Source organism: Dasypus novemcinctus, chromosome 10 (genome assembly GCF_030445035.2).
Source record: "Dasypus novemcinctus isolate mDasNov1 chromosome 10, mDasNov1.1.hap2, whole genome shotgun sequence".
In the NCBI taxonomy this organism is placed as follows: domain Eukaryota; kingdom Metazoa; phylum Chordata; class Mammalia; order Cingulata; family Dasypodidae; genus Dasypus; species Dasypus novemcinctus.
This window is the reverse complement of record NC_080682.1, coordinates 39,917,022-39,930,335: the sequence shown is the minus strand read 5'-3', so window position 1 is coordinate 39,930,335 and position 13,314 is coordinate 39,917,022. Positions and strand designations below refer to the sequence as shown.

The window sequence follows — 13,314 nt, the reverse complement described above, 5'->3', positions numbered from 1 at the left end:
TACAACTGATGAATCAATATTGGAGCAATGCTATTAACCAACGTCTATAGTTTAATTTTATGGCTTACCTTTATGCTGTATAATTTTAAAGACTTTATTAATGTATAAATTCAGGTATCCATCATTCCAGTATCATAGAGAAGAGTTTCATTTCCCTCAAAATGCCCTGTGTTCTACTTATTCATCCCTTCCCTACCTTCTGAACCCATGGCAAACATTATGTTTTTATGAATGTTACAAGTTCTTACATTAATACAAGCTATTAATAACAATCAAAATGAATCTACTCGGTTCATGGTTACACTCTCCCCTTATGTTAGCTCATTTCTCAATATTTAGGGATTAGGAATGATGTCCACTCTGAATTCCTCAGGATGAAAGGGGACTTATTTTGGCACATATGGAAGGAAATTTTTTGCTTGTAGTTGTAGATACTCCTTGTTTTTTGGGATGAGACTTGTACATCACAATCATTTTGTTAGCTGTCAGGACAAGTCCAAAGAACTGGAGAGTAAGAGTCGGCCACTAGTCTGCTGGAATTCAGGTTCAATCAGCATATGAACAATCTGAAATTTTAAGTTTCTGAGAGATATTTTTAAAAGGTATATTGGAAACTGTAGATTCAAATTTTAAAAATAGAAAAATCATGATTCAGGGCATTAAAATGAGTATAGATGTGGACCATTGACCATGTGGTGCAGCAGTGCTCAGAGATGTATTCACCAAGTGCAATGAATGTCCCATGATGATGGAGGAGGATGATGGAGGAGGAGTGGGGTGAGGGGGATGGAGGTATATAGGGACCTCATGTTTTTTAATGTAACATTAAAAAAATAAATAAAGACAAAGAAAATTTTAAAAATGAGTATAGATATGCTATATTAGGGAAAAGATTATTTTATATTTCAAATTAAGGCTCAAAGAGGGGGTGTTGATTTCATGAAGCTGTATACCTTGCCTGTGGTATCCAGATGTCCTTAGAGCCCTCAGGATCAACTTTTGTATGAGGATTTGTTTATTGTGGCAGTTGGTGAAATCTTCCTGAAACTTGAAAGAGTGTAACCTCTGGAATGACTCCCAATTCCCTTTGAAATCTCTTTGTCATAAAAACTATTTTTTATTTAATGTTTCCCCATTTTGGTCAAGGTTTTTTATTAAACACACTGCTGATTAATACTTGATAATAACCCCTCATCCTGGGAGTCATATCCTATGTCAGTGGGAAGGTAGTGAGTTTATTTGCTGAGTTTGACTTAGAAAGAAGCCACATTTAGTAATACAGAGGTTTTCAGGAAGTAACTCTTAGGCATTAATTATAATTAGGCTAAGTTTCATTTTTACAGAAATAAGGTTCATAAGTTCAAGGATTACTATTGAGGACCTGGCATGTGAGCTCTGTTTTCTTTTATTAAGAATGGATTACATATTCCAGATTTTTTCCATTTTATTTAAGAAAGTAGCAGGATTTCCCCAGGATGGAAGTTTAACATTTTCTTGGCAACTGTGGGGACATCCTTCAGGACAGCTTGTCCTGGATTTGATAGTCCTTCTGTGGCCACATTGAATTTAATCACTATTTTTTGTAACTTGCAGTCCTTGGTGAAACCTACCACTAATGTGATAAATTTGCTAGTTGTGTCTAATAGTGTGGTCATACATATGATGCAAAATGTAATGCTGTTGATTTTCTATGTAGTTATGTACTCTGAGAAATAACAGTACGTAAGAAAGGATAAAAGCTCTTTCCACCTGTACCTCCCACTTTATTGTGGTTTTCCATGTATATTTATATAATATGTCCATTAACCACATTTCTAAGTGAATCAGGTTAGAATTTCTTAAATATTCCCTAAGAATCTGATGTCAGTGACAACGACTTAATTAGACAGTGTTTAAAGTAGTTCACTAATTTACCCTAGAAATACACATAACATAGTAGTACATCAAACCCCAAAGTAGCACAAACCTCGTTTTTCAGCTCTTCCTGTTTCTACATTCACTGAGCTTGAATGGCCATGGTTAACTGTTTCAATAAAACTCCAACTTTGTTTTCTCAAAACCTGGATTCCAGTTAGATAGTCCTGTCATTCAATCTGCAACGATTATTAATGAGAACTCATGGTGAGTTCACCTCAGAGCTAGACAGAATTGCAAAGGACCATTGACTCAGTTTCTTGCCCATGGGCTATTAATGAATCAACTTGGAATTCCTCTCTACAAAATTTTTTCATCAGAACTGGGAAGCTTGACTATTCCCTCAGAACTGGCAGTTTGTTTGGGTTCTTTTGAGTATGAAGTTTGATGCAAGGGCTCATTCATTAACTCTTCTTATTCCCAGCGTAGGGAAGTTTACAGCATTTGCAACATTGTTATTAAAAGTAAGTGCTTTAGTCCACATTCCAGAGTGTGGACTACAATGTGGACCACTGTCCATGTGTTGCAGCGGTGCTCCAGAATGTATTTGCCAGGTGCGGTGGATGTGCCACAGTGATGGAAGAGGTTGTTGATGTGGGAGGGTTGGGGTGGGTGGATATATGGGGACCTCATAATTTTTAATGTAACATTTAAAAGAAAATAAAGAAGAAAAAAGCCCCACACACAAAAAAGTAAGCGCAGAAGAAAAATGTATCTGCATAGACTGAAAATTTTCAAAATCAACAACAAAAAAATTGATTGCAATATTATTTATGTCAATTTAATTCATTTATGAAGGTTGTTGGAAAATGGAAAGGAAAGCAGGTATTACATGAATAATATGCAAACAGAAATTATTAAATATATTTTTAATAAATATATTTATTTTTTCTTTAAAAAAAGTAAGTGCTCTAGATTTGTCATGAAGAGATTTGGATTTTAAGTTCAGTTGTGTTACTACTTAACTTTGTGAGCTTCAGTGAAGTTTTTTTCCTTCCCTTCTCCTCAATTCCACATATTTAAGGGAGATTAAAACATACAAATATTTTTTCTCCACGTTTTCTAAGTCAGGGAAACTTCCCTTTCATATATTTTCTCTTTCCACCTTTACAAATAATTTTGAAAACCAAGTTTTCTTATTCTCATGTAATTAATAAGGAAGCTGAAGTCCTGAACCTTTAAGTAAATTACAGAAAATGTACCTCAAGATTCTCTGACTCCTTTTATTAACAATAAATTAGGTATTGGGCATTATTTTATCGAAGATGTTTCTCTGTGCACTTGGGTCTGTTGGTTGCCATTAAGCCCATCAGTAAAAATGCAAACATGATGCAATTTATTCATGCCATTCTCCCATATCCCTTTCTGTCTTCTACGTCTCACTCCCCATCCCCTATAAAACCTCTCAATTTACCTAATTGAAGGTACCTAGCAGGTGTTTTGCCAAGCAGTTAAAGTCTAGAGACAAACCTGGGGTTTATAATTTGTTCTCACGTTTAGGAAAGTAATTTCATAATGTGAACTCTCCCATCTTTAATAGCTTGCAACTGCAAACAGATGCATAGTTCAAACTTTCTTCTCTGGGAGTAGAAGAGCAGATATTCTCTGACATATCATTAAAAATTAAATATTATGCAAAAAATGGTTATCCAATAATTCTTTTTTCTTTTGTATCATATACCTATTGTCCTGTTTACACTGACATAAAATACAGATGGAATAAGCAATGGAATTGATAATATTAATAGTGCTAAAATATGTAAATAATTGTCACTACTAGGTTTTTTTATAAGGGATATTAAAAATTAAAGAGATTAAGAAATTTGCTCCAGTTAACACAGTGGGTAAATTTTGGGGCACACTACCACACACTTTTCTCAAGGACTCTTACCCAGTGGTCCATTGACCCCTGGCCTATGGAAAGATTTCGGTGAACTTGATTTGAAAAAAACAAAAAACAAATCCACTTATCTTTATTTTCTATGACTTCTAACTGAAATATAGTATTTCCACCACTTATTAATTAATGCAGTAAATAAATTACAGTAATATATATTTCACCTGACTGGCAGAGGGGTGTGTGGAACAAAAAAAAAGTTAAGAACACTTGCTCTTAAAGATATGGGCTTAAACAAATGATATGATGAAGGGAATTATATTTCCTAGCCTGCAATACAGAGTAAGTTAAAGTTTAACTAATTGGACCCATGGTTTGCTTTCTCCTTTGAATTTTCTGAGCTAAGTGGCTCATTGGACAATCCTTCAGGACTGGGTTGGAAGAATGAGTTTCCTAGGAGTTACTGAGGCTGAAAGTTTCCTTAGAAATTTTTAAACTTTTTTAATGGGAATTACTATAAATATCCAATGCAGTAAAAAGAAAAATATTAAACTCATGTTTTTCCAAATGAGAACTTGTGGGAATAGAGCTGACCTCTGAGGCATTTCTCTCTCATGGCACAGGAATAATTCATTTCATAAAGGAGTTTTCAGGAACTGAATTGAATCTCTCCCACTTCATTTTTTTCACACACACCCTCCTGTACCACAGAGCACGGTTTTTGTCTAACCCGTTGCCTCTTGGGAGGAGCCATGCAAAGTTGGGCCACAGGGAGAGACCCCTTTTTCCATAAACTCCCCACTCTCCATAACCTCCTGTGATAGAAGGCATCAATAAATTACAATGAAATATTTTTTGCAGGTTTTATCTGGACTTCATGTGAGTCACCTTCTAAAAATTAGAGTTGAAGATATGAAAATCTACTTCACTGAGTCATCAGTTTGCTCAACTTAGCTCATAAAAGGTAAGATTTACAGCAAGTTCAAAGTATTTTCTTCCTATCACATCCTGGACTGATATGATGGAGTATATAATTAGCTTGTCCCCTGAAAAAAAATTAGAGTTTCCAGGGAGAATTTCTAAATTGTATGGTTATTGTGGGCCAGGTGTCCTAAACCTTCCCTGACTACCATGTGAAAGTACATTTCCTCTCAAAAACCTCTCTGGACACAGAAGAGGAAGGTAACTACACCTTGGTGTTGAGGCCAATCCAGAAGTTTCTGTTCTTGTGAGTTCCCTCATTTGAAGAGTTTAAGGTTGGTGGTGATGTTTCTGGGACAGGGTATAAGTAGGACTTCACTTCTATGCCAATTTCTTGGGTTATCAAGACCCATGGTGATCCTTGCTCTTGATGTACAATGACACACCCTCTGTAGTTTGGGGGCAAGTGATAGTGGTGGGGATTGCGGAAAGCAGCTGCACTGTGTGATGAAACCTCTGTCATCTGACCTTAGATAACATACTTTTCTCACCTTCACTCTACATGTCTTTCAGAATCTTATCCTCTGGCTCTTCTACCTTTCCTAATGTCTATTCACTCTCTCTCTACTAGTTCCTTCTCTGACCCCATTGAGTTTTCTCATTCCTTTCTTCATTGTTACCCATTATGTGTCTAGTTTTATATATTGATATTTACAATGCTTGATTTTGGGATAAGGACAGAAACTTAAGATGTCAGTTAGTCTTCATCTCTGCTGGCTTATGAATTCTCTTTTCAGGGAAGCATTTTGCATGGATTGTTAGTATTGATGTTTCATATAACTAATAAGTAGATGTTAGAAGGAGAAGCTACAGAAAAACAGTCTGTCCTAGTTTTAGAACAACTTTTCTGGGCATAACTCTCTGTATCATAGGTCAATCTAAGTGTATATGGAGAAAAGGCAAATAGCTACACTCACCTTCCAAAAATATTATCAGGACAAATTAAATAACAAATGCATAACCTGTTGAAAATTTAAGATCACTGAACAAAAACGATACCTAATTTAGTATTACCTTCTTCAATTCAGTACATATGTAATGAATCTCAGATAATATAGGTACATAGGGGCTAGAAATACATGTTTCTTTATCTGGGAAAAAATACTTGGGGCTAATTACAAACATTTGGGACCAGATATAATTTTTAAAGTGATTAACATACCAACATATTAAAAAAAATAAGAATGTTCAGGAAAAAAGTAGCAAAACTGGATGGCCCATCCATCACCCCCCTCCCCCAAAAAAGGTGATTCAGGAGTATTAGGAAATAATAGCTGAAAAACATGTTTTAAAAACCTGTAGTGGAGTTGTCTGAGTCAACGCATTCATTTTTTCAACTGCTGCTTTCCTAACTTCATATCCTTAAATCTTCTCTTTGCTTGCTTAAAGCAAGGCAGTATAGTATAACATGAACTGATTTCCATGACAGTGCATTATCTTCCCACAAATATAGTCTCTTAAAACTTTCTGATTTAATAAGAGTTTAGTTTTTATTTAGGTCATCTCTATGTTTATCTTAAGCAATACGTTCTTCTCCCTTACAATCTTTTACTCACATTCTCACCTACTTGCTCTTTTCCTCACAACAAAGGACATCATTTCTTTGTCTTTAGCTTCCATTAAGAACCTAACATACTTAATTTAAGTAGGAATTAACTCATTTTCTCTTTTATACTCACCACAGATCATTGGAACTGCCACAAAGTTTATAGTTATAATTAGTATTAAAACAATGAGATAACATTATTTCAGTTATACTATAATAACATTCATGTTTTATTGAGATTATATGAATTTATTAGTTTTTGGATATTTCCATTTACTAATTTTAAAATAGTCTTATCTGATCAAACTATGATAAATATATTGAATACCTGAGTTCCACAGAAGTCATGGAAAAATGAGTTTCACTCAAGTAAAACCAAAATTCCACTTTTTTTTTTTAGTTTAAACCTTCACTAACTAGTTATTTAACCCTCAAGGAACCATTATTTTTGAAACCATAATTCATTTGATATTATCATCTACAGTTGCATGTAATTCTTATATGATTAATGTCAAAATTTAGATGTATGTTATCACTCCAATTAAATTGTCAGGATGTTGAGGAAATCTTTCTCTTACATCTACCACAGATCTGAGCAGAACCTTGGCGTTAATGATAAATTACTTGATGAAATTATTGCATTATTGACAAATTAGTGAATAGTCAGAATTAAGAGAATACCTCAAACTGATACTAAAATAAACTCCAGATCATTTGAGAGCAATAATTAAATTATAGAAAATAAGACATTGTTAAGACTATAACTTATTTAATAAAAGTAATGAACTACAGTCCAAGTGAAATTTTTTCAACAGAATTGACTGTGTAAGAATGAGAAAAGGGAATAGCTCAAAATATAAAGATATTGAAAAATTAATTGACCAATTTTTCATAATTCAGAACAGATAAAATATTTGAATTAAAAATCTACAAAAATATTATGCTCTAACCAGTAATCAAAGAAATGTATACTATGATATTAATTCTATTAACTAAGCAAAGTAGAGACTGTAATAAATTTTATCCTTAAAAGAAATCTCTGCCACCTTCCATATGTTAGAAACAATGGCAATTAATGGTCCTATATGTATATAAAAAGGGACATGAACTATCACTACACCATTATAGATAACCATGAAAAACTTGAATATATAGAAGGAGCTAACAGTTAAATTTTGTGGTGTTTTAAAACTGTATGTGCCCTAGTAAAGCATGTATTTAAATTTAATCCATTCCTGTGGGTGTGAACCAATTGCTAAATCATAACTTTCATAATTTTCTTTGCAGATAAGCCATTACCAGCGGTGTCCTTTCTACATATACCTTAACTATGTATCAGAATATAAGTGTGAAGGAATTCATTCTCCTTGGGTTAACAAATGATGTTCTGGAGGAGAAAATAGTGTTTGTGGTCTTTCTCTTGTTCTATTTTGCAACTATCTTTGCAAATTCACTTACTGTGATGACTATCAGATGTAGTCGGTTATATGGGAGCCCCATGTATTTCTTCCTTTTCTACTTATCCTTTGATGATGCATGCTTCTCCACAAGCACAGTTCCCAGGTTGATTGTAAATGCTATAACTGATAAGAAAGTCATTTCCTATAATGAGTGCATGATCCAGATCTTTACACTTCACTTTTTTGGCTGCATGGAGGTTTTTCTCCTCGTCCTTATGTCATTTGATCGTTATGTGGCCATTTGCAAGCCACTGCAGTACACAGTCATCATGAGCCAACACCTCTGTGGTACAATGGTGACACTGGCCTGGATAGGATCTTGTATCCATTCTTTAGGTCATGTTACTGTGGCTTTGAAATTACCCTTCTGTGGCCCTAATGTTATTGATCACTTCTCCTGTGAAGTGGAACCATTGTTGAAAATTGCCTGCATGGACACCCATGTCTTAAATCTACTCGTAGTCTTTAATAGTGGGTTCATATGTATGGTGAGTTTTGTAATCCTGATCATCTCTTATATTTTAATCTTACATTCTCTGAGTAACCAGAGTGCAGAAGGAAGAAAGAAAGCTCTCTCTACCTGTACCTCCCACATAATTGTGGTTATCTTATTCTTTGTTCCTTGTATATACACATATGCTCGCCCTCCAACTGTATATCCAGGGGACAAGACTGTGGCTGTGTTTTACACTATTGGAACACCCTTGCTCAACCCTTTGATTTATACTCTGAGGAATGCAGAAATTAAAAATACGATGAAAAAGTTATGGCGTATAAAACTGAGTTGAGGGAACACAGTGAAAGACATCAAATGAAAAATCTGTGTTTTGACAAAATGTATTGTTAGAAAAAGAGAAAATATATTCATCCTGGTGAAGACAATATAATCCTCTCACATTAGGATTGATGACGAAGTCAGTAAAATGAGCACGGGATATAGACAACCATTAAAGTTTTAAGACAAAATCACAAAGATAAGAATACATAAATTCAGCGAGATTTGTTGGAGCCCAAATCCACTCCTCACTTCTTTTCTCTGAATTGCAGTTTATGAGATTGATTCCGCTGCTTCTGGACATTTACCTCTATCTTTGCACATTATTTGAGTTTGGGTTTCTATTCTCCATATTTTTGATCAAAGTCTAATAATTTGTTTTTGATTTTTGACTGATTCATTGTGTTGACAATTCATTTCTGACACTGCTGATTCTGGATCATATCTTCTGGCTCAAGGTCAGGCCAAAGTCACTCCAGGAGTTTATGATCCCAAAGCACCATAAATATCAGGTAATGTGAAACTTGGTCTTTTTTGGTGACAACTGCAATGTAGCCTTTCATCTTCTTCTTGAGAATCTATGGGAAGAAAATATAATTTTTTTTCAAATAAAAGCAATTATAGTTATAATAAATATATTCACTGAATGAGTCATAATCTTTGTCAATGAACTTTAATTTATTTTGCATTCTTGTTAGCCATTACTCATATATAATATTAAGTTTTATAGACTTTTCTCATAAATTGTAAAGATGGGATACTCAACAAAATTTTGTTTGGTGAATCAGTGACAATTTTATAATATTGTGTAATATATTATAAAACTCAAAACTTCATGAATGAGATCACATATAAGAGACATTCAACAATAAAAGAGCTTTGCAATACAATAAAAGATACCATTATAATCTATTCAGATAAAGATGTTAGGGGATGTGAACACAAGACAGAGTATATATAGCAAGAAGACACAATTTCTCACTAGGTATTGAGCATAATCTTAATGCAGGGATACGGTTCATTGATTATTATATTAGATTCTCAGATCAATCTGCCTGGCAGGTACACTTTTGTGTTACCAGGGATGTGTGAGTTATGGCTACTTGATACCACAACCATTAATGTTTGGTCAAATTCTATTGTTATCTAGCAAACATTATATGGTAATTTAGTTTTTTATAAGGACATGCTTCCTTGGACTGTCCAATGAACAGTTTATCTTATAGTTAATTTGACACATATGAATATTACATAGAGACATAGCAAAGGCAATTTTGAGTTTGGCACATCAATGTTAGTAAGAATTTTCTCAAATGAAACTACTGTGAAACAATATAGTTCACCCCAAAGGCATTTGTCATTTGCTTTATAGAAATGCTTTCATCACTTACCAAGTTTGTGTCTGATTACTTAAACTCCCCACATAGCCAAGTGGTGGTTGGTGTCATCTTAGGAGCAGTCATTTTTGACAATGAAATTTGGTGGTTAATATCTGATGTCAGTTAGACATCAGATGATCCAGAATATGCCTAGGTGTATTTTTACATTTATCAAATATAAACACAAATTAGGCATTCTTACAAAAACCAGCAGGATGTGTGGTTTACTCTTCCAATTTTGAACACTCAATCATGACAACTACCTCAAATAGTTAATGAGTTTCTGCTATGGTCCCATAACTATACAAATGAATTGGATATATTCCTATATAAAATTGACAAAGATATTGCTTTGTTGGATTTTAAATTCTAGTGAGGGCAGGCAGGAAAAGGAAATACATATATAAATAATAGGTATATGTAGCAGTTTGATATAGTTATGATTCCAAAAATAGATATTGGATTATGTTTATAAACTGGCCTGTCTAAAGTTTCACATTTACTCAATTAAATTATGATTTGGACTTTAATGGGCCTTGTCAATAGGGCACCAATGGGTGGGGACTCACAGATAAAAGACAGGCAAAAGAAGAGAGTTGGAGTTTTTCTGTTGGAGTTTTGATACTAGAGTATTAAGCTGAAGACCCAGAAAGTACACAGGGGAGGTTGGTTGTGAAAAGAGAAGCAACCCCAGGAAGAGAGGAACACTGAGCCCACAGATAAGCAAGCCCTGGGAGGGAAGGAACCCAGGTAGCCTGAACCCTGACAGTTGCCAGCAGCCATCTTGCTCCAACATGTGGCAAAAGACTATGGTGAGGGAAGTACGTTATGCTTTATGGCTTGGTAACTGTAAGCTTCCACCCCAAATAAATAACCTTCATGAAATAAACCAATTTCCAGTATTTTGCATCAGCATCCCTTTGGCTGACTAATACAGAATTTGGTACCAAAGAGTGGGGAAACGCTTTTGCAATGACCAAAATGTTGGAATTGTTTTATAAATGGGTAAGAGGTATTTTTCGGTGAAATTGTGAAATGTTTGGTAGAAAAGACCTACAGTGTTTTGAATAGACTTTTGATAGTAATATGGACCCTAAAGAGACTTTTTATGAGACCTTAGAAGCAAACCCTGAAACTATTATTGGAAATTGGAGGAAAGGTGATCAGTGCTCTAAAGTTGCAAAGAACCTAGTATATTGACTCTTGATGTTTTATGGAAGGCAGAATTTGAAAATGTTGAGCCTGGGAATTTAGCTGAAGAAATTTCCAAAGTAAACCTGGAGAATGCAGCTTGGCTTCCTCTTGCAGCTTATAGCAAAATGCTAGATGAGTGAGATAAGCCGAGGACTGAACTGTTGGACACAAAGTAACCAGAAACTGATTCTGGAAATTCCAAGCCTCTGAAAATCAAGTCCCCAGAAACAGCAACTCTTTTGAGGATGTAACTAAACTTGGAACTTGTCAATCAGTATAGAAGATGTGGTTATCTAGGAAAAACTCATGGAAAGTGTTACTGTCTGATGGCTTGGACCCTGGCTCCTTGCATGCTAAACCAACAAGCTTTTTTGAGAGCTGTATGAACAAAACCCACTGTCAACCTGGACTAAAAGGAACATGGAAAGGAGAGACTGAAGGAGCAACAGCTTTAAGAGGAAAACCATGTAATCTGAGATCTTGAATTAAGATATTGCTTTGGGCCAAGAGGGGAACCCCACCCATGTATACAGAGAGGGTGAGTTTGCCCCAGCAGTTGAAGAGGGTGCATGTTCTCACCCAATGTTCAGGGAGAGTTTTGCCACCCCAGGGTACAGAGAGGGTGGAACACATTCCTGAAGGATTAGGAAAGTTGAGGTCACTGCCCCATAGGTCTGAGAGAGGCAGGCATGCCTTCCACAGATGAAGGAAGGACAGATGGTCAACTCATTGCTATGAGAGGGTTAAGCTTGTATGCATAGGTTAGGGAGGATTTGTCTTCTCTTCACTGTTCCCTGGGGGCTAAGACTTTATCCCATTGTTCAGAGAAGTTGTGGCCATCACCCCAATGCTCTTTAAGGGTGATGTCTAGAGATGCATTGCCTCCCAGATGCTTGAGGAGGGAGGAACCAATAAAATGGCCATTGCACTAGCCTGAGGAAAGGGTGGGTCCATATGTAGCCCCAAAGAGAAGATGCCATCATTTTAAGAATGACTCTCAGACTTTGAAATCAAATGAAGGATGTCCTGCAGGTTTACTGGCCTGTAGAGAATCCCTCCCAGTTTCTCCTTATGACAATGAAAATTTTTATCCTTTATCTATCCATTTGTGTATTGGAGGCAGATAAATGGTTTTATAAGTTTCAGAGGTCTACAGAAGATGGGAAATTGCACCAAGACAAACTATTTCTTTATACTAATTATGATATGGTTTTATACTTAGTATTGTTACTCAGTTAAGTTTTTATGAATCTTGTAATGTCTTTTAGGAATTCAGAATGTGGAGTGTAGCAGTTTGATGTTACTGATGAATTCCAAAAAGAAATAATTGGATTTTGTTTGTAAACTGGTCTTTTCCTCTGGACCCATTAGAGTGCATTGGATTCAGATGTTTAACTTTTACTTGATTAAGTAATGATTAAGGTTTTGATTGGTCCATGTCACTAGGACACTGAGTCCCCACAACTTAGTGGCTGAGGACTCACAGAGAAACCACACCAAAGAGAAGGGGGTTTGGAGTCTTGAGCTGAAGTTCCGGGAAGTAAGCACACAGAGGAGTTTTTTTGTGAGGAAAGAGAAACAAGCTTTGAGAAAAGAGGAACCCTGGGACCAGAGAGAAGCAAGCCCTGGAATGGGAGGAACCCTGGGACCAGAGAGAATCAAGCCCTGGAATGGGAGGAACCCTGAATCCAGAGAGAAGCAAGAGGCAGGAAGATAGGAACCCAGAAAGCCTGAACCCTGGCAGATGTTGGCAGTTATCTTGCTCCAACACATGGCAAAAGACTTTGGTGAGGGAAGTAACTTATGTTTTATTGCATTGTAACTGTAAACTTCTACCCTAAATAAATACCATTTATAGAAACCAACTGATTTCTGGTGTTTGGTGTCAGCATTCCTTTGGCAGACTAATACAGTATGATAGAAGATGATGAATTGTATTAAAAAAGAAAGTAAAGTATTAAGGGAATCAGGAAAGTTATGAAGATGATTTGTTAAATAAGGTGATTTGGAAGACTCCCTGTGAGGAGAATTAGAACGGTGTCTAACATTATTATTGCCCATATGAAACTATATCATCAGTGGAACATATGCAAAATATTCAGGAAGGAATTTCATTTAGTATATGTCATAAAATAATAGAAATCCAAGTACACTCTGAGGAATATAGTATTATTGTATAAAGAGAATAATGGGGTCATGTGTGTTTGTGTTATCTATTAATATTATTT

At 35.4% G+C, this 13,314-nt stretch overlaps 1 protein-coding gene across 1 annotated transcript; it reads left to right on the top strand.

The window, feature by feature from the left end:
- The first annotated feature begins 7,608 nt into the window (after positions 1 to 7,608).
- LOC101439206 (olfactory receptor 4C11-like) lies at positions 7,609 to 11,847 on the top strand. Its single transcript, XM_004483926.3, has 2 exons — positions 7,609 to 8,509; positions 11,804 to 11,847. The coding sequence occupies exons 1-2, from the start codon at positions 7,609 to 7,611 to the stop codon at positions 11,845 to 11,847; spliced, it is 945 nt and encodes a 314-aa protein (XP_004483983.2).
- The last annotated feature ends 1,467 nt before the right edge of the window (positions 11,848 to 13,314 follow it).

Excerpts from the sequence above, each read along its gene's own strand:
- LOC101439206 (XM_004483926.3), top strand. The coding sequence starts at position 7,609 with ATGTATCAGAATATAAGTGTGAAGGAATTCATTCTCCTTGGGTTAACA. Across the intron at positions 8,510-11,803 it reads TACGATGAAAAAGTTATGGC|ATGGTCAACTCATTGCTATG; the intron begins GTATAAAACTGA and ends AAGGAAGGACAG.